Source organism: Pristis pectinata, chromosome 10 (genome assembly GCF_009764475.1).
Source record: "Pristis pectinata isolate sPriPec2 chromosome 10, sPriPec2.1.pri, whole genome shotgun sequence".
NCBI classification, from domain to species: domain Eukaryota; kingdom Metazoa; phylum Chordata; class Chondrichthyes; order Rhinopristiformes; family Pristidae; genus Pristis; species Pristis pectinata.
This window is the reverse complement of record NC_067414.1, coordinates 49,561,588-49,580,974: the sequence shown is the minus strand read 5'-3', so window position 1 is coordinate 49,580,974 and position 19,387 is coordinate 49,561,588. Positions and strand designations below refer to the sequence as shown.

Here is a 19,387-nt window from a genome sequence, read left to right as displayed (position 1 = left end):
AACTTTATATTTCCTGCAACTGTCTGCTATCTCTCTACAAATTTGCTCCTCTAAATACCACTGACTATTGGGAGGTCTATAACATAGTCCCATTAATGTGGTTGTCCCTTTTTTACTCAGCTCCACCCAAATTGCCTCGGTAGTCGAGCCCTCCAATGTGTTCTCTCTGAGCACTGCTGTGACACTTTCCCTGATGAGTAATGCCACCCCTCCCCCTTTAATACCTCCCCCTCATGTCTAAAACAAGGAACCCCGGAACACTGAGCTGCCAGTCCTACCCCTCCTGCAACCAAGTCTCACTAATGGCTACAACATCATACTTCCACATATAGATCCATGCTCTTAAGTTCATCTGCTTTACCTACAACACTCCTTGCATTGAAATAGATGCAACTCAGAACATTAGTCTCACCACACTGAACCTTTTGGTTTCCATCTTTGCTTGTAGTCTTAACATCTGCTTTCCCCACAGCGTCTCCACTTGCTGTCCTGCCACTCTGGTTCCCACCCCCCTGCAACTCCAGTTTAACCCCCTCGAGCACCACTAGCAAACCTTCCCGCTCGGATATTGGTCCCCCTGCAGTTCAGGTGCAAACCGTCCCATTCGACAGATCCCACCTGCCCTGGAAGAGAGCCCAATGATTTAAAAATCTGAAGCCCTCCCTCCTGCACCATCTGCTTAGCTATGTGTTAAACTGCACTATCTTCCTATTTCTTGCCTCACAGCATGTGGCACAGGTAGCAATTCCTGAGATCACCACCCTGGAGGTCCTGTCTTTTAACCTAGCACCTAACTCACTGCAATCCAGTAATTTTAAATTAAGTAAGTTGTATAAACTCGCGTTATCCGGAGTAACCTCAGGGGTAATTAAACATTCCAGTGCTTTCAGTTTGCTAGATTATTTCTGTGCATTCTCCCATTCTCTGTAATTCTGCTGTAACCGTATATACCTATGATCTGATTCTGATCTGAAGTATGAATGTTTCTCTCTCCAAGAATGTTGGGTACTTCCAACATTTTCTGCTTTTGTTATTTTCCCAGCATTTACAGTTTTTGGTTTCATTTCAATTACACCTTTGGACCCAACTTCTGTTTGTTTATTTTGTCCTGTTGCCACTCCCTTGTGGCTCGGAAGTTCATATTTTTGTCAGGTCACCAATTTGAAACATGCTATTTGTTTCGATCTCCAAGGATTCAATTGCCTGACTTTCTGAGTGTTGCCAGTATTTGATGTCATATTATTGTTTTACATGTCTTTGACATACAGTATAGTAGGGGAGGATCCTGCTAGTTCCATTGATTTACAGAAAAGTCTCACTTATAATAGAGGTTAAAAAAGGATGATCTTGCAACAGGTATTGTGTAGTGTAATGTTGCTTTTTTGGGTGACTACATTATTTTGCTCCTTAAATTGTAACCAATATTATCATTTGATCACACCTAACAATTATGTTCATCACAAACTAGTTCCCTGATGAGTAAACATGAAGTCAAGGACATAAATAAACTAGGATCATCTGTAAATTGGGACTCTTGGGCAACTTAATATAACTTCTGTTAAGCTATACTTAACTGGTTGTGGCATTTACAACAGATTTCACTTGTAAACATTGGCTTATGTATTTGCTACAAACACATTCAGCAAAGGCAATCACAAGTGAAGGTTAGGCATAGATTTTTGCTGTTTATCAACCAAAAATGTGGCGAATTATCTTGATAATATCAACTTGTGAATAAAGAAATGTTGTTTGGTAGTTGACCAGAGTGCTTTCAATAAAGTTAATTCTTTGCCAAAGACCTTGATAACTCAATTCTGGTGCTTGTGTCAGTAAGAATTTATACTTTACACACTATGACTGCAGTTGGTATCTGAAGCATGGAGATACTTGGGTGATGTATGTGACCCGAGGATTAACAGCCTAACTGAATGTGACTTTAGAGTTGCTTTTGACACTTAGTAGAGGTCTCTGATTTATTTGCTGTTCTTGCTACGTGTTAATCTGACTCTGTGCTCACTTGAAACCTAAAAGTGGCCAGGGAACTAAAGATGTTTACTGTGTGTGTGTGTGTGTTTGTATATGTGGGTTGGGGGGGGGGGGGGTGGTGGCGAATTTCATATTATATACCAAGACTTGTACAAATAATTTTGAAGGTGCCCTGGCTTTGTGTCACGTGCCAACTACTGGGAGTTGGTTGTTTTTGACTTGTGGATATGTTGAACAATGATCTTCTTCTTGATGTCCCTTTTCCTTTCTTTCTCAGAAGGGGCTGTGCAGAGTTTTCAGAAGAGCGTCATTCCCCTGCATTCCCTGGTCCACTCGGCTGTTTTCCAGCACTATCACCGATGCTCAGAAAAGGGCAAAGTGCGACATAACCACAAAGAGGAAGGCAGGTGAGAAACCTGAGGCAGCTGTTATCTTTCTAGTGTTGCTTTTCTGCTACAAAATCAAACAATGGATATTGCTGCTTGTTTTCCTTAGAAAGAAAAATTAAGAACGATAGTTTAATTGAGAAAATTATATGGATCAATCACAGCCTGTTTGTAAAACTTCAGTACATAAAACACTGGAAATGTTCTTTCCAGCCACTCCCCAGCTCCCTCCTATGTTGTCACCCACTGATGCATATGTGCCTTTCGTTAGTATCTAAAAAAAAGTACCCAGTTTAGTTACCATTGTATAATGCATCATTCCTTTAGCTTAGTCAGGGACTTTTACAATATCCAGCACAACCGACCACTAGGTCTAAAGCGATAAAAGCTTTGAAGAGTGGAACAGCTGGAGAGCAGACTGCACTCAGCGTTCTCAGAGATGGAAATAATCTACTGTGAACATAATCAAATTGCATCAGTAGCTTTATTTAGAAACTGTGTGTTGAAGCTGTAGGTCTGTATATTTTTTTGAAGTATTATTTAGAACTGCCAAAGAGGTTGGGAGAATCAATGCAAGCTTAACAAAAATGTTGCCTATATTTGTATTAGCATCTTTATTGCTAAAGATCAACAAGTGCCATTGAGCAAATTGTGCTAAGAATAAGTGAAAAGAATCTGCACGTCAACATGATGTGATTTCCTGTACCTAAATTCTGGCAATGTGTCGTGCCTGATTTGACCTTGTCTGCAGATGCACCAGATGAAACTGATGCCCCTGAACCAGTGCAAACAGGACTCCAAGAAATCAAGGCAAATTTTAGATAAAGCAGCATTCCACTTCTTTCCAACGAAGGACAAGGGATAAAAGGAAGTACACTTGCCTTCTGTCCAAGATGTGGAATATCGTTGGACATAGTGCAGAGGCTTATGGTGGAGGCACTGAGAGCAGAGTGCAGGGCTGGCAGTGCATGTTGAAGTCCTGAGAGAAGGGCAGAGGCAGGGAGAGGAGCCAGACTCTCTCTCAGTCATGTCATATTCACCTGGCTTTGAGGATCCTGTACATGTAGAGAGCTTGCCGATGAATACCTGCACGGGTCATCCTGATGCACGTGAGCTCCAGGATCAGCTCTTTCAACTGAAGAGAAAGTTCAAAGAAGTCAAAAAACGCTACAGACAAGAGAAAGAAGTATGGATGAAAGAAAAGGAAATGATACTGAGGGAAGTTGCCGGAATCCAAGTAAATAAAATGCATTCAGCTTCACTTAATGTTCATTATATCTGCTAGTAGAATGTAAAGGTTAAGACAATTTGGAGAACATATCATTTATTTCTTTATTAGCATTCCTTACATTATATAACTGGCAGGTAGATCTTAATAAAATAAAAGTCTGTGCCATAGTTTTGTTTTAAAAGAGGAGACAAGTGGATTTTATAGTTTATTTATTTTGAGTTCTCAATTTAAAATTAAATAAGCTTTTGCTTCTCTTTGATAGAGATGGCTTGATATACTCTACCTTTTTTAAGTAGAAAATACTTGAAGAGCATCAGAATACTGCAGTTCAAGAGCATCAAAAATTGCTGCCAAATTGAAATATCTAACTTCGTGTGATCCAAATTCTCCTGAAAGCGATTTTTAACTTTTCAAATTATTGCTTCCTTCAAATTATTAAGTGCTCTTGTCTCTCTCAAAAATATCATAATATTTAAAATTGGTGCAGTGGATTGTTGAGCAAAGTCAAACCCTAACTTCTAAAATAAAATGTAATTAAACAATTTAAGCTAATAAATGTCAACTGGGCGTATTTCGTTAGAAAATTTGAATAGCTCATTTGACAAGAGCTCTGTTTCTGGAATGTGTCTGACTTAATGGATGCCAGTTAATTGAATATTCCGTTAACCCAGTGTCAGCCCAGGTATTCCCTGTAAAGTGTCAGTCATTGGAGCATGCTGGTTAGTGAAGTGCTGGATAACTGACCTTTTACTGCAAGTAACCATGAGAATTATTATGTTGTGTATGTCCTGTGCAGTCAGTAACAATAACATGAAAATTAAGTGGACAAAAAGAAAAAAAGAACTATCATTTGTATTGCACATACCACAACATGCTAAAAATGTCTTTAAGCCACTTAAGTAAAATGTTGTTATTTTTATAATGTAGGAAGTACAGGAGCTAAATTGTGTACAGCAATTGACACAAACACAATGGAATAAATGACTAATCAATCTATTTTAATGCTATTAGTTGAGAAGTTAAGGCTTGGGCAGGGTACCAGAAGAACTCCCCTATTTTATATAGTGCCTTTAGATCTTTAAAGTGATTTAGGTGATAGAAACCATGCCTCATTTTTAACACAATGTATTGGAATGTCAGCCTAGATTGTATGTTCATGTAATGGATATAGGAGATGGGAGAGGGAGGGGTTTAAACTTCCATTGTCTACTGTGCTGTCATTTATTTGTTTTCGAGATCTGGATTTACTAGGCCATTTCAGAGGGCACCTGAGAGTAAACTGCAATGGTTGATCTGGTTGGAGGCCAGACCGATTATGGATGGCAGATTTTCTTCCCTGAAGAATGGTGTCTTACTGGCCACGTGCCAATCGTAACTATTTTTGCATAAGCTATTTGCCTTTTACTTGTGATTGCACCAATAATACTTCCAGTCTATAGATAATTGTATGAATATCATTGTCAACTTTTTTTTCATAGTTGGACCAATGGAGCCAGTGACATAAATTTTCAAGTTATCATCTTTCTCGTAGGCTGATGAAAACAGAAGAATTTTGCTAGATCTCAAGTCTGTTTTGGAAGGTGTTCAGGCTGAAATTAACAAAGAGGAAGATCAAAAGGCAAAGCTGCAGCATCAGTATTCTAAGGATAAACATGGCTGGGAATTAGAGAGAAAAAAACTAAATTGGCGTATTGAACAGGTCAGTTTGAACATGTTAAATGGTTGTATAATTTTAATATGTATGGTATCACCAGGGAGCAGTAAAATGATGTGCAATGCTTAGCAATTAGGTGGAAAGAACTTTATTGATTGCACTACTCAACAGTTGAATAGAATATTTATGCTACATTATATTATGTAATTAAATGAATGATAAGCAATATGAAATATTGCTGACAATATGAGGCACATTGCAGTCAGAAAGAGTGGTGTTTGCACTAGAGAAATATCAATTCAAGACCCAATCTTACAGGCTTAATCATCATAAGCTAATGCCACCCAGTATAGCCACTAATTAGAAATTTAACTATCACAATCAAAAGAACAACTGATGCGACATCTCAATTCCATAAAACTCACAAACCAGGACTAACCTCCTGCCTCAAATTTCTCCTACACAAGTACGTGTGATATTGGATACATATTTGCAAATACAACTGAATCAAAATGCACGATACTGTAAAGCTTTGATAATCTGGCACACTTAAGGTTTTAATGGTGCAGGACTGGCAGATTTTCCAGACTATTGGATGTTATTTCTATTAATACCTCAGCATACTTTGAATTCACTTTTTTTTTAGATGTTATGCAGTATGATAAATTTTCCAGTGAACTAGGTGAGTGGAAAGGGAAGGACAAACATTACCTAGCGAGCCAAATACTGAACCATGGGGATCTCCAAACGGTCAAATAGTGGATTATCGGAAGCTTACTGTGTATTTTTTTGGAGAATACAATGGGGGGGAAACTATTGATCAGAGGTTGTGCTCAGTATTTGGTTTTATGAAATTCAGATGTGTAGTATAAATTTTATATTTGTAATCCTCTTTGTACATCAGATTTCAATTATATTTGTATTGAATTTCCTGCCTAGTGTTTCCTATTTGTATAAATAAGAGGCACAAAAGGTAGTGTCTGGTGGAATGGTATAATTTACTGCAGAGCAGCACACTGACATTCATTAGTTTCTTTTTGGAATGAGCAATCCATGTTTAAGTAGGCACATGATTTAATATACGAATGGTTAAATGAATACTTGCCTTTAAGTTTTGTACAGTTGCTACTTACAATTTGCTATCCATATCACTGGATGTTTTAAGTTTCCCTCAGCAATCCTAGACATCTGGTTTCACTGGCATGCTGTAGATTCACCACTTTTTATAGAAACAGAAGAACATGAGACTATTTATCTTCTTGAGTCTGTGCTATCATTGAATAGGATCACGGGTAATCTGAAATCTAACTTCGTACACCTTCTTTCTCTGCATTATCCTTTTTGGTTAGTAAAGATTTATCAAATGTAGATTTAAAATAAACCATTTCTATAGCACAAATTACCATTTCATGCAAACGGTTCTAAATTTTTACCATCTTCTGCATGTAGAATAGTTTACTAACTTCACTTCTAAAAGGCTTGATCTATTTTCAGATTCTGCTCCCAGTCTTAGACTCCCTGACCACAGAAATAGTTCCTCTCTATCTGTCCTTTTTCAGTTCCACGTGATACCTTAATCTACAATCAAATATTGAAATTGCAGGGAATACAATCTTAGTTTATGTAATTTTTCCCAATAATTATTTTCCAGAGTATGACTATCGCTCTAAATCTATGCAGTCCTACATTTAAGGTGAATGTATTCTTTCTAATGTGTTATGTGAGCCCAAAACTACTTGCAGTACCTCAGGTATGCTCTAAACAAGGCATTGTATATCTATGTCATAACTTTTATTCCTTTGCTCTCAAGTCCTTCAAGTATAAAGTAGAACTGTCCACGAGCTCCTTTTGATTTTTGTTTTTGTGTTTATGTGACACTTTAATAATCTTGATATATGGACTCCACAATCTCGCTTGGCCTCCATCGTTCTTATCTTTTCACTATTTAGTAAGTATTCTGTTGTACCTTTCCTGTTCCAGAATTGATGATCTTGCACTTGCCTATCTTAAAATCTATTTGACACAATTTTTCCCATTTACTCCATCTGTCAGTATTTTCTTAAACGGTATGAATGACAGCTGCGTTGTATAATATACCACTTACCTTTGTTTCAATGGCATAATTTCCATTATCTAAGTTGCATTCAAACAGCAAATATTTTGGCAGTGCAAGATTTCAATGTTTTCCAAATTTGAGGAAAAACTTCCTCACTTTTCAGGATCTGGACATTCCTGGCAAGGTCAGTGTTTGTTGCTTGTCCCTGATTGGCGTTGAGCAGGTGGTGGTTAGGCAGTTCTATGATACTCTACAGTCCTATCACAATGCTATTGGGCAGGAAATTCCAGGATCTTTAAAGGAATAACATTATGTTTCCATGTTGAGATTGTGCATGGTGGTAATGTTCCCATGTACCTGCTGCCCTTTTTATTGGTAAAGGACAAGAGTTGGCAGGTGCTGTTGAAGTTATCTAACCATTTTTGTGGATACATTATTGTTCATGTAAATAAATTGATTACTGTTCACATTAAAGCAACATTAAGTTAGATCACATCAGCTCAGGCCTGCACTAATCTCCACAACCAAGCAGACCATCTCTCTCCCCACAGAGCTGGCCTCGAGATTCTGTGTGACTGGATGTTCTGGTAGTCTTGACAGAGATGACTAGCATAAAGTTGAGAGTCCAGATACAAAATGTGAAGCACTCACAAGTACCTTTTCTTATCTCTGTATAAATGAAAGCTAGAAGAAAAGAAAAATAAACGGTGCATGGAAACAACACCTCAAGAAACAAGGAAAACATTTGAGACAAAGCAGCAGTGTTTGTTGGCAACCATGGATCTGCAAAAGCAACTGGAAAACAGCGAGAGAAACTGGAGCATGGAAAAGATGGAGTTACTTAAGTGCTTTGATAACGAAAGAAAGGAATGGGAAAGTCAACTGAAGGATATGCAGAGGAAGATAGAGCAGGTGTTCTATTTATCATATATAAAAAGCATGTATCACCACTTTTTACACTTTATTTGGAATGACATCCAAATGTTCTTCAAATAGCTTGTAGCAGGGAGAAATCCAGAAGTTCTGTTGTGTAACAACACAATAGAATTTCATTGGGAAACCAATCATGTTACTGTGTTTATCACAACATTTGTATTTCTGCTTCTGGGTCTTTGCCAATTGCAAGGAATATGTCTGGAAGTACCTGGAGAAAAACGGGATGATCCAGTGGCATATGACATGTATTTGGACATTGTTTCCAATAAAAAGCACACTCTTGTGTAGGGACCACAGATGACATGGGCGACTCCTGCAGAAGCAAACTTTCTTCAGGCTTCTTTAATGATGCATAAGGTAACCTGCCTTGAGGATATCTTAGCTAGCCAGCTCACCCATGGAGTCTAGCACTGGCAACCAGCTGCAGATAGTTTCCCCCTTAAATTTTCCCTTAGTTTTCCTCAGTGGGGGGAAACACAACCTCTCCACTTGATCATAACCTTCATCCCACCCTTCAACCACCCTATTGCCCAACACCTCCGACCTCTTGTACATTTTAATTTTCTATCTGTGGCTCTCTCACAGTTTAATGTGCCCTTCCCAGCGTAAGAATTTCAAGACAAGTGTGTTTTGTTTCCTGTTAATTTTATGCAGACCTGACAAAGTCATATTGGCTAATCATGGACTGATTTGTCATAACTTCTAAGATTACTTTGATTTAAAGAGCATAAACACCTGATACACTTGTTGCTTTAGATGATTATTTAATGCTGTTTGTAAGTTTCCAGTGCATAAACAAGTTATTCTGCCTTTGTCCAGGATTACTTTAAATACTTATATTAACCAATGTGAAGCAAATAAAAGTTAGAATGAGTAGCAAATACGTGCAAAGGAACCAGAACACTTCCAGCTGTGTAGTAGTAACCACCAACAGTCACCATGGTGAGCAAAGATTTTCAGTTAAGACCGAGAGTAAAGCTCCACAACAAACTAAAAGAACATTGGTATTCAGCATCTTTTTGTCAGTGTTCTGTTTAAAAGAAATAATTTGGGGTAGGAATTTGATGGCATTCATAAAGTGCATAATATAGTAGTAGTAGTAGTATAGTATAACTTGTACTCTACCTTTTAAGTCATTGACGTCATTATTTTATATAATTTAGTTGGACAGGATTTTGGAAATGGAGTACAAGATACATCTACTTTTTGTACTGCATGAAACCATGTACATTTTTCTACTTATTATTACAGCAATTTTGTATGACCTTGAGAACTCCTAAAGCATGTCACAGTTAACAAAGTGAGCACTTGTAGAAACTAAATGCAGGGCATTGTTTCTTCCCCTGTAACCGCTCAATCTAACATAACTCATCTTAAGGACATAGTAAATGGAATTGAGTTCTATTCTGAGAGGATGAATAATGATGGATAATTCATTTTCTGTTAGCATTGTGCTGACATTAAGAAATGCAGAAGTTGAGAAAAGAGAGAGCAGAAAAGTTTGCTTGAAATGAAGGCAGGGAAAAGATTTAGTAATGACAAACCAGCAGGAGGTGAGGAACAACATTAGAGGCAAAGAATAACTGGGATAAAAACCCAGGATGGCAACTGGGCAGTAACAGAGGAAAAACTGGCACAATAGAATGCAAGAGCTACAAAAGAACTACATTAAGAAACTTGCAAGGGATATCAAAGCCAACATAGATATGGATGGCCAGGAACAATGAGGACTCCTTAAAAACATAATATTGATAATATAAATGAAAGCACTTACAGTAGAGGAAGGGTTATCATTTCCAACAAGGCAAATAAGTGATAAAGGAAACATTGGCACTAAAGACAAATCCTCAGAACCAGATGATTTCGATCCCAGGTTCTTAAAGTACACTGCATATACCTTAAGTATAATTTCCCAAAGTTTGCTTATTTGCACTACCTAACCTATAATGTAATGATTAACTGAGATTGAGACTGCTTAAGTGTTTGTGGTAATCTCGGGTGTACTTGAGAATCATTGAATAACAAAACTTACCTATTTGGTGAAGTAATTTATGTTATGTGAACACATGTTTTTCAATCTTCATAGATTTACTGGGATGTAAATTCAAGACAGGAATGTCAATTACATGGACAAAGAAAAAACACAGAAGATGATTGGGTACTGTTTAATTTATATGCTTCCTATCTTGAATGCAATGAAATAGACCAGAATTGTGTGGACAGTGTAAGTGTGCATGCCACAAGGATTGATGATGTTATTTTGGATGAACATAAGAACCAGAAGCCACAGGAGGGCATTCACCCTTTCATGCCATTCAATAAGATCATGGTGATCTTTTATCTAAGCACCATTTTCTTTCACCAACCCATGGTTCCATTAATATCTAAAAAAAATTATCAATCTCTGTCTTGAATATAACAAGTGACCTCCACAACCTGCTTTGGATAATGAATTCCGGTAATTTGTTACCCTCTAGGTGAAGAATTTTCTCCTCTCTTGACTGGCCAGCCCCTTATTCTGCAATTGTGACCCTGGTTCTAGACGGCCTGGCTGGGGAAAACATTATATACTGAAAATCTCTTGACATAAAAGCCAATATACTGTTGGCCTTCCAATTTGCTTGTTTCTCCTGCATATTAACTTACAGTAATTAGAGTACGACAAGTCCTTCTGAACACCACATTTCTATTTTTGCTTCCAAAATGATTTCACCTTTTTCCACATATTTTATCTGCCATGTCCTCGCCCTTTCATCTAACTTTTGTATATCCCTCAGAAATCTCTGCATTCTCCACACAAGCCACACTGCCACCCAGCTGCATATCACCAACAAATATGGATATATTAATCTTGGGACCATTAACCAATCAACACGAATATATTACCCCTAATACAAACATCACCTTACTTCCCTAGTTATAACCTTAAAAATCTCCAACAGATTTGTTAAACACAATTTCTCTTTCATAAATCCTTGTTGAAGCTGCCCAATGTTATTGTTTTCTAAGTGCATTGTTACCATTTCCTTAACAATGAATTCCAGCATTTTCTCTGCTACTAATATAATGCTGACCAGTCTATAGTTTCCTGTATTTGCCCTTGCTCCTCTTCAAATAGAGAGGTTATGTTTGCTCCATTCTATGTGTGGGAACTGTCTGGAATTCATGGAATTTTGGAAGATGACCATCAGCATATATTATCTCATAGGATACAAGTCATCAGGTCCAACTGCTGTATTATCTCAGTCCAATTAATTTCTCCACTAAGACTTGTTTTTTCTAATACCAATTTCTTTGAACTGCTTGTTTACTCCAGATCTGTAGAAATTCATTATATCCAAGAAGTTTTCTGTATCTTCCATGAAGACTGGCACAAAACATTAGTTTAGTTACTCTTCCATTTCCTTATTCCCAATTTTTTTTGTCTCAGATGGACCCGTGAACTTGAGCTAATTTTTTCCAATTTACCTATCAGTAGGAGCTTTTTACAATCTGTTTTCATATTTCTCATAAACTTGTTTCCATATTCTGACTTCTTTTATCTATGCTCTGGTACTCCTGTGCAGAATTATGAAATTTTCAGATGATTGCACTTTTTTGGCAACGTTATGTGCATTTTTCCTTTTTATCTACTTAATTTTCTTAATAGAGATAGTTGGACCACATTTTCTGTTGTGTGTTCTTTGTCTTAAAAGGATATATATGTTACTTGTAAACTTTGTATCCTTTTAAATGTTAGCCATTGTTTACTGTCATAACTTTTAATGCAGTTTTGCAGTCTATTATAGCCAACTCTTCTTGTGCTTTTTTGGTTTGATTTATTCTGCTTTAGTTTCTAGGTTGCTGTTTTGAGACTAAATTACTCTAAATTTCTATATAACATGTTATCATAGAATAATCACTGTTCCCTAAAGGTCCCTACAGATCAAGGCGGAGGAAAGAATACACATGACTCATTGTTCATTGAAGAACTATCACTCAAAAGTTTTGAAAAAGATGGTCATGGTCAAGATTTGGGAAGTACAGAGAATGATAAAAAATACTCTAGTGCAATGAATGCAGTAAGTAACCCACTTCTTTAAATTACATTATGTCTGGTGGTGTACAGTTGACATTTGGGCTCCCTTGCATCTCATAATCTTATCTTTTTCACAGGCTTTACAAGAAATAGCAAAAGTAAGTGAAGAATTATGCAGGTACCAGGAGGAAATCCAGAAAAAAATGAGCACCAGAAGGTATCAATATGGCTGAAACATGATAAATTGCAATTCCTATGTATTTATGGCATGCAAGTTAAAATGAAGGACTTTTTGCCAATGTGCTTTGCAATAAGAATGTGGGCAGGTGACCGCCTTTTCAATGCAAAGTTAACCAGGGAAAAGCATGGGCTTTGAAAAGGTTCATTTTAGAGGACCAGTAAATTAATGCAATTTCAATGTGGTGTATTAACTTTAGCTGGGGAGGTGGGGGTGTGCAGGGAAAGAAATCATTCTCTTCCATCTATAGAAACAAACACTGATCAAGAATCATGCCAGTGGGGCCAATACAGGCAGCAATATTTCCTGATAGTTACAAACTAAGGCCCCAGAATTTTCAAATCCCATGCCATGTGTGTTCTGCATTTTTGTGTTTCTTTAATTTTATTGTAGTAAGCCTATACATATTATTGATTATCAGATCCCTTTGTTTCTGAGTAAGAAATTGAAGTAGTGGTAGATGAATAAGTGGCAGTAGGCTGCTGCTGGTTATGTTGATAACTGGACTGTACACCCTTTGAGTCAGGTGAACAGAACAACATAGAGCCTGGTGAAGTATTTCTGCTCTTCCTAACCCCACAGAGAAACCTCAGTAGACAATAACAGCATTTATCTATTTGGGCCTACTCAGGCCTGCCCTCCTGTCCCAGCAGATTAGACTAATCTGGAAGCTACAATGGCTTTCCTACACAGGCCTCCATTTAAAGTGGTAGTTATTTATCAAAAGATGTAAAAATTTTATTAGCACTCACTGACGTGTGTTAGTTTCCTGTTAAGCAGTTCCTCAACTTTAAACTTGTCATCCTTGTTTTCAGGCCCGCTTGCCTCAGCCCCTCCATCTTCCCAATCTAGACTGCTCCAGTGATGGGCTCCTGGGCATCCCTAATTCAGTTCCCAAACGTGGAAGTCCCTTCAGCAATCAAAGGATTAAGTTTTGTTATTCTGCCTTTCTCTTTCTTAAAACATTGGCCAAGTTTATGATCACTTGCCCCAACATCCTCTTGTACAGTGTACTGTTAAGTTTTGTTTGCTAACATTCTTGTGAAACTTATTGGGATATTTTATTGAATGCACTGCATTGTTCTACCCTGCCAGGTTTTAATAAATGCCTCCAAAAAACAGATTACGACCTCAACACATAGGATCACAATGGGTTTGAAATGGGGATCTCCCACTAGCCACTTAGCTAGACATCTGCCCAATTTCTACAAGGTGACCTGGATTAAAATTGCTTTTTACATCTCTGGGTTTGCTTACATTTTTCATTTCAGCAAGCCAATGTGATTTTGACACGATGCCCAAATCCTCTTGTTTCACTTGGATTCTCTAACAGTGATCATTAATGCTAATCCTTGCTCTTTAGGGAAGAATAAAGACTTTTTGCTCCAGTTTATTTTTTCTTCTATTTCTGTCATCAAAAGAAAGGGTGCCATTTGGACATAGATATTGACAATAGTAATGCAAAAGCCAATGTATCTAATGATTTCCAGAAACTGACCAGCAGGGTTCTTTGGAATCTTGCTTTGAAGCAGTCCAGCTATGAACCAGCCAAACTTTCCCAGTGGAAACCAGGAAAGTTTGGAAAATAGTTGATGTACTTTACACCCTGGAACCCTCAGTATCATTACACTGCTGTAAAATTATGATTATTAAACTGAATGATTAACAAAAACGTCTCATTCAGCATCTTAGTTATTAATCTTAGAGTTGTTTACAAAAAAAGCTACCAAATTTTAATCTGTTCTCTTTTAACCAGAACAAAGTCCGATCCATATCTGCAAGCATGCCAAGAGAAAAGTAATGGAAGTATATTATTAAGAAATGAAACTTCCTTAGATGAGAAAAACTGCGTGTCAAATGGTATATTTAAAACATTTCACCCTACACTTTCACAACATCAAAAACGTTCTGAAGAGCTACATAATGAGGTAAACTGGAATCACTCCACCTGGGATAAATATGGAATTTCTGCTGAACTTTCAGGAGGAAATGGTGTAAATGATACTTCTCCCACAAGAGGAAAAGCTCCACCGGTTCCACCAAGGACATCCTCTCTGTATCTTGCAAGTTCCTTCTTGGTATTTCCAAAGGATCATGAGGATGCTTTGAAGGAGGGTAACAGTAACTATGAAATACACAGTCACATTGCAGGAAAAAGTTGCAGTGGCCCTAATGAAGTAAAGCTGCAGGAATATGGACAGGAAGTTCTTAAAGATGGAAGGGATTTTAAAACTTTAGGACCTGTATCATATTTAATTAGTGGTGCTAAAGGCAGCAAGGATAATTGCAGCCAGTGGTCATGTGATGCAACTGACATAGTAACTGAAAACCAATATATTGGTTCAAAAGTAAAGTTGTCTTCAGATAAAAGTCAGGTGTTGTCAATGCAAGAGCAAAGACTGAGTAAAAATTCCAGGCCAAGAAAATCTGTGTCTACAAAAACTAATCCAGCAGGGAGTAACTTTCCAAGGTCTTCAAAGGCAACAGGAATATTCAATACCAGTAGTGTGTATCTACAGTCTGCAAAGGATGTACCATCAGGACAAGGTGATAGCTTCGGAAAAGCCGAAATTTGTGACCCCATTGTGTGTGGAAAATCTGTGGTGCAGAGTGCAACAAATCCTGGCCAAGGATCTAGCTTTGCAATTCATTCTGTAAGAAATGTCAATGCTACCGGCCAACTTCCTTTAAAGCATGCGGCTTATGCAGTTAGACCCCATAAGCCACTGTCCATCACCAATGCAAAAATAGCTGAACCGAAGCATTGCCATGGATTTCCTCATCAGACAGTGGATTATGATAAAAGGCACACGTTTGACAAAGTTGACATGATTCCAAATAATTTTTCCAATCCAACACATTCATGGGATGCAAGGTCAAATTTTGATATTGGTCAGGCAACAGTGAGAAACAGTGAAAGATCATCAAGTCCTTCCTTTCAAGTGAAGAACAAAGTTTCAAGTTTTGCTGATGATAGAACAAAGCAACACACATCTTGTTCTGATGCATCACATGAAAATTCAAATAGGATTTCCGATCTTTTTCAAATAATTCACCTGAAACAAGAAAACGAGATGGAGAAAAAATCACGACAATCCCAGAGGGCCTCAGGACAGCAACTTTCATTGCCTGCGGTAAGCAAAACTTTGATGTTCCACTTAGTCGGTTGCTTTTAGTGACAGAAGAGTAGTACAGCAGGTAGTCCTGCTATCAGCTACAGCGATCTGGGTTCAATTTTGACCACCACCAACTATCTGTGTGCAGTTCGCATATTCTCCATCTGACCATGTGGATTTCCCCCACTGGTGCACTAGTTTCCTCCCACCTCCCTACTGCTAGGTGGGTTAATTGGCTATTGTAGGTGGGTGGTGAAAGAGAACAGGTTACTGGAATATGAGTGGGATAAATGGAATTGATGGGATTGCACTGAAGGCTAACATAGGATCAATCAGTCAAATGGCCTCCTCCTCTGTCATGAGGAAATAAAATTAAGATATCTTTATCAGTCACATGTATATCGAAACAGTGAAATACATCTTTTTGCGTAGTGATCTGGGGACAGCCCCCAAGTGTTACCACGTTTCTAGCACCAACATAGTATGCCCACAACTTCCTAACCTGTACATCTTTGGAATGTGGGAGGAAACTAGAGCACCCAGAGGAAACCCATGCAGACATGGGGAGAACGTACAAACTCCTTACAGACAGTGGCCGGATTTGAACCCGGGTTGCTAGCACTGTAAAGCATTACGCTAACCGCTACACTACCGTGCCTGCCCCTTGATAGCTTATGATAGTTTGGCAATAATCTCGAGCAAAGAAGTACTGAAGTAGATTTTGTTCTGTTGGTTCACCTCTGGGATCAGTATAATAAGAACAAATAGAGTTGAAACTGATGGGAGTTGCTGGAAGCTCTTCAAGCATCTAATGGGGTGCCCAATCAAACCTTGCCCTTAAAATCGATAAACAAAACTTGGCAGTTGGCTAAATCACGACATAGTCTGTCAAATCCTAAAAAATCTTTTAGAGATACTGAAACACAATAACATCCTGTATGAAAAAAGTTGTCAAGTAATTTTAACTCAAGAAAAATTAAACTAATTCTTAAATACCTTTTAAGTAGTTATAAACACATTTGAACATACTAGGGTAGAACATGTTGCGAAATGCAGGATGTTCTGTGCTAGGCTGCTCTCATTTGTACCAGAATACTCAAGGATGCCACATTAGCCTCCTAAACTTTCTGGCCAATGTATGCTGGGGTTTTCCTGAACATGCTGTGATGGAGTCCAGCAATGGGAAACAAGCTTCATCAATTCGCCAACTGTTAAGCCAGATAATCTACCGGCTGTACATGTACCAGATTTGACTGGAATAGAGACAGAAACTCCATTCACTTCAATGGAAAGGAATGGGTGCTAGGGAGAGAGCTGTATTGGTTTATTTACATTATTTTAATTAATTGAGTTTAGTTATTTTTTATTTAAAAATGCTCAGTTTTTTTTTAAGTTTTTGGGTGTTTCTGAACAGTGCGTGCATTAATCCTCTTTGTACCTAGCACAGATGTTCTGGTGAACTCGTACTATAAATTTTGGGCTTGTGGACTTGTGTACAGTTGGATTCAGGCATAGACGCTTCTGTCTGTTGCTGCCGCCTCATTCTCTGCTGCCTCCCTCCCACTGTCACCCTTTACTCTATAACTTCCAATCCTTTCTTTTGGATTATTTTTTGGACTTATGATCACAGCAGAGTCTCCATATGGATCTGTCTCCAGCACCAGCTAGGAATGAATTATGACTCAACAAACTAAGTGGCTACACACAGCCAGCTTTGAGCAATTAACCCAAGTTCCTCTTCCTTTGCTGAAAGCTATGATGAATCCACTGTTGGAGCACATCCTGACAGCCTGCAGTGAATCACTGATGGGAATTTCTGGATTTTCATGTTTACACACGCCAATGTGAAAATCCAGATGCAGCTGGTGGTTATAGGGTAATGGCAGTGAAGGGTAAAGTGTTTCACTCTCATTATGCCCCAAGATCCAACTCAATCATACTCTTCAAAAAAAAACTTTTCACAGTTTTATATAAACCTTTTAGATTCCAGTGGAAATATTTCCAAAGTTGCAAACATCCCATGACTGTAGTGTTCCGTACCTTGCTTATCCTGGTGAATCCATACCGATGTTCTCTACAATGTAAGTGACCTACCTTTAATGAGAAGGGCTGAAATTGCACAAAGTAGGGTAACTAAGACCTGACCAATACATCTATCATGGCATACTACATCATGTATTATTTATTACTATAATGCTTTATAATATATCAGAATATATATTGGATGTTGTAGAATTGAAATAAACCTTTCTTCCTGTTAACCCAAAACTTCCCTATAGACTTTGCTGCCCGTGAGATTGAATGGGATGAGTTTCTCGCGTCCTGCTAGACCACAAAACCGCCGTTTACCTTCACGATGGGCAACAAGATCACCATCTGCACCAGCTGCACTTAAGCTACCTTCACAGAGAAACACTCAAGCTTTCCGATTTGATATAAAAACTTCAGTGATATAGTGTTACAATGCCCCTTACAGATTAACAGGTATTATAATGGCTTTCCTAAATAATGCTACATTTCATTCCTACAAAACATTCTACAGTATGTATTCTTCAACTAATCTCAACATAAGGAAAAGATTGTTGAAATTATGATTGGTAGTCTCCAGTAATCTAAACATTTCATAATCTAAACATTTTGCATAACTATCAATTAACTTGTTATAACAAATTAATGTTTCCGATATTTATTTTCCAACCGATTAATTCAGTGTTATTTTAAAATGTTCACTATAACATTGTATTTTGTTGCAAACTTGTATATCAGCTGTATTCTACGAAGAGCAGAAAGCTCAGTTATTTGCATGCTAATGTGTTTGTTTATGCATGAATAGTTGAAGCTGTGTCTGTGCACATTTAGGGGACAGTTGGTATCTATAGTATATGTTCATGGTGAGCAGCAGTTTAATTATAGGAAGCATAAAATAGAGCAAGAAGACAGTCTCATTATTTAAGTTTAAATATGTCTTATTACACAAGGCACTTTGAAGAATAAAATGTTGCTCTTAGTTAAGCCTGTTTTCAAATGTAAAAAAAACAGTAAATGTACAATATTAAAAATAAAGCTGACTAGTTCTGGTATATAAGATCATTTTTGATTTTGCATTGTAATATAACTTTGCCTATGATGTTGACATTTGGTACACAGCATTTACCAGCTGCAGTTCCAGCACAAGATTAAGGAAACCTCTTCACTGTTTCTTGTCACTTTATAAAAGTCATTCCAGAACTGTAGTCTCTTGCTCCTTGATCATCCCATGCTTTACTGGGGCAGGTCATGGTGTGGGAAATCCACACACAGATTACCTTGTTCCTGCTCCCCACATTTTCCCTAACCTCCATTGACAGCCTGTTAAACAACTCTTCTGTAGCTACCATTGGGAGAATTCCACTAAAGCTTTCCAACAATCAATGTGTGGCATTCCAAGCTCTTTGTCCAGCTTCCGATAGGAACCACATGTGTCCTGTTTCAGGTATGTGATGTTATCTGCAAACCACAACATCTTTATGTATTCTTGCCTACTTTCACGACTTTTGGCAGGGGCTCAGAATGGGCCTTAAGTAACTTGCAGCACATGTTTAGAACAACAAAAAAAGCTATACTCTAATTTTTGAGTAGAAACATACAGCCAACTGCAATTTTCCATTTTAAAGTTTTTAGGTTGACCCTTTGCTACCTATTCTTCAGTTCCAATGTCTTCTGAAAGTAATGACATCTACCCCATTTTACTTTCTCTTGCTTCCCATTAAAAAGATATAGCTCAATT

General features: G+C 37.8%; 1 protein-coding gene across 1 annotated transcript; it reads left to right on the top strand.

Annotated features, from left to right (window-relative positions):
* Positions 1–3,450: 3,450 nt before the first annotated feature.
* On the top strand, positions 3,451–18,673 carry soga3a (SOGA family member 3a). The gene is made up of 8 exons (XM_052024910.1): positions 3,451–3,609; positions 5,135–5,302; positions 7,998–8,225; positions 10,336–10,407; positions 12,164–12,310; positions 12,405–12,484; positions 14,262–15,639; positions 17,901–18,673. The coding sequence occupies exons 1-8, from the start codon at positions 3,451–3,453 to the stop codon at positions 18,075–18,077; spliced, it is 2,409 nt and encodes an 802-aa protein (XP_051880870.1). The 3' UTR covers positions 18,078–18,673.
* The last annotated feature ends 714 nt before the right edge of the window (positions 18,674–19,387 follow it).